The sequence below is a fragment of the Alligator sinensis genome, unplaced genomic scaffold (genome assembly GCF_000455745.1).
Source record: "Alligator sinensis unplaced genomic scaffold, ASM45574v1 scaffold850_1, whole genome shotgun sequence".
Classification (NCBI taxonomy): domain Eukaryota; kingdom Metazoa; phylum Chordata; order Crocodylia; family Alligatoridae; genus Alligator; species Alligator sinensis.
Window position 1 is genome coordinate 29416 of NW_005842742.1, and position 650 is coordinate 30065.

The window sequence follows — 650 nt, forward strand, 5'->3', positions numbered from 1 at the left end:
CCAGCCTGTGGCTATAGTCATGACCCCAAAATATACCCATGACCCCAGGCTGGGGCAGGGGCATCTGGGGCAGGCTGCAGGGGTGGGGTGCTGGGGGCCAGACTGGAGATGGAGGGGACCATGCAGGGACTGGGACTAATTGGGAGACCCATAAAGGAGGGGGAGGCCAGAGCTGGCTGGTTTGCAGCCAAAGCCACGACACCAGACAATGACACTAAGCTATAGTAATGACCCCAGACCATGACCCCAGGCTATAGCCATGACCCCAGGCTGGGGCGGGGGAATGCGGGGCGGGTGCAAGCTGGTGATGGAGGTGGCCATGCAGGGACTGGGACTACTGGGAGACTGGCAGGGGAAAGGAAGGCCAGACTGGCTGGCCCACGGCTGTAGCCATGACCCCGGGCTGGGGTGGTGGGGTGGACCGTACCAGAGCTGGAGACAGAGCTGGCCGTGCTGGTGCTGTGGCTGTGGCCCAGGGCAGGGCTGGTGGAGGCGCTGGGGGTGGTGTTGGTGCCCTCATCGCTGGTCTTCTTGAAGAAGTTGTGCTGCAGGGCGTAGAAGGGGGTGATGCGGCTCCGCGGCTCGTAGTCCAGCATGCGCAGCACCAGGGCCTTGAACTTCAGGTAGTCCGAGGGCGTGTGGCCCTGCTC

The 650-nt window shown here is 63.8% G+C and overlaps 1 protein-coding gene across 1 annotated transcript in view; it reads right to left on the reverse strand.

Annotated features, from left to right (window-relative positions):
- LOC102370674 (dual specificity tyrosine-phosphorylation-regulated kinase 1B) overlaps positions 1-650 on the reverse strand; it is a 12146-nt gene that overhangs the window by 2215 nt on the left and 9281 nt on the right. The window contains exon 9 of the mRNA XM_025216457.1: positions 428-644. Within this exon, the coding sequence (XP_025072242.1) occupies positions 428-644 (217 nt within the window). The remainder of the gene's footprint in view (positions 1-427; positions 645-650) is intronic.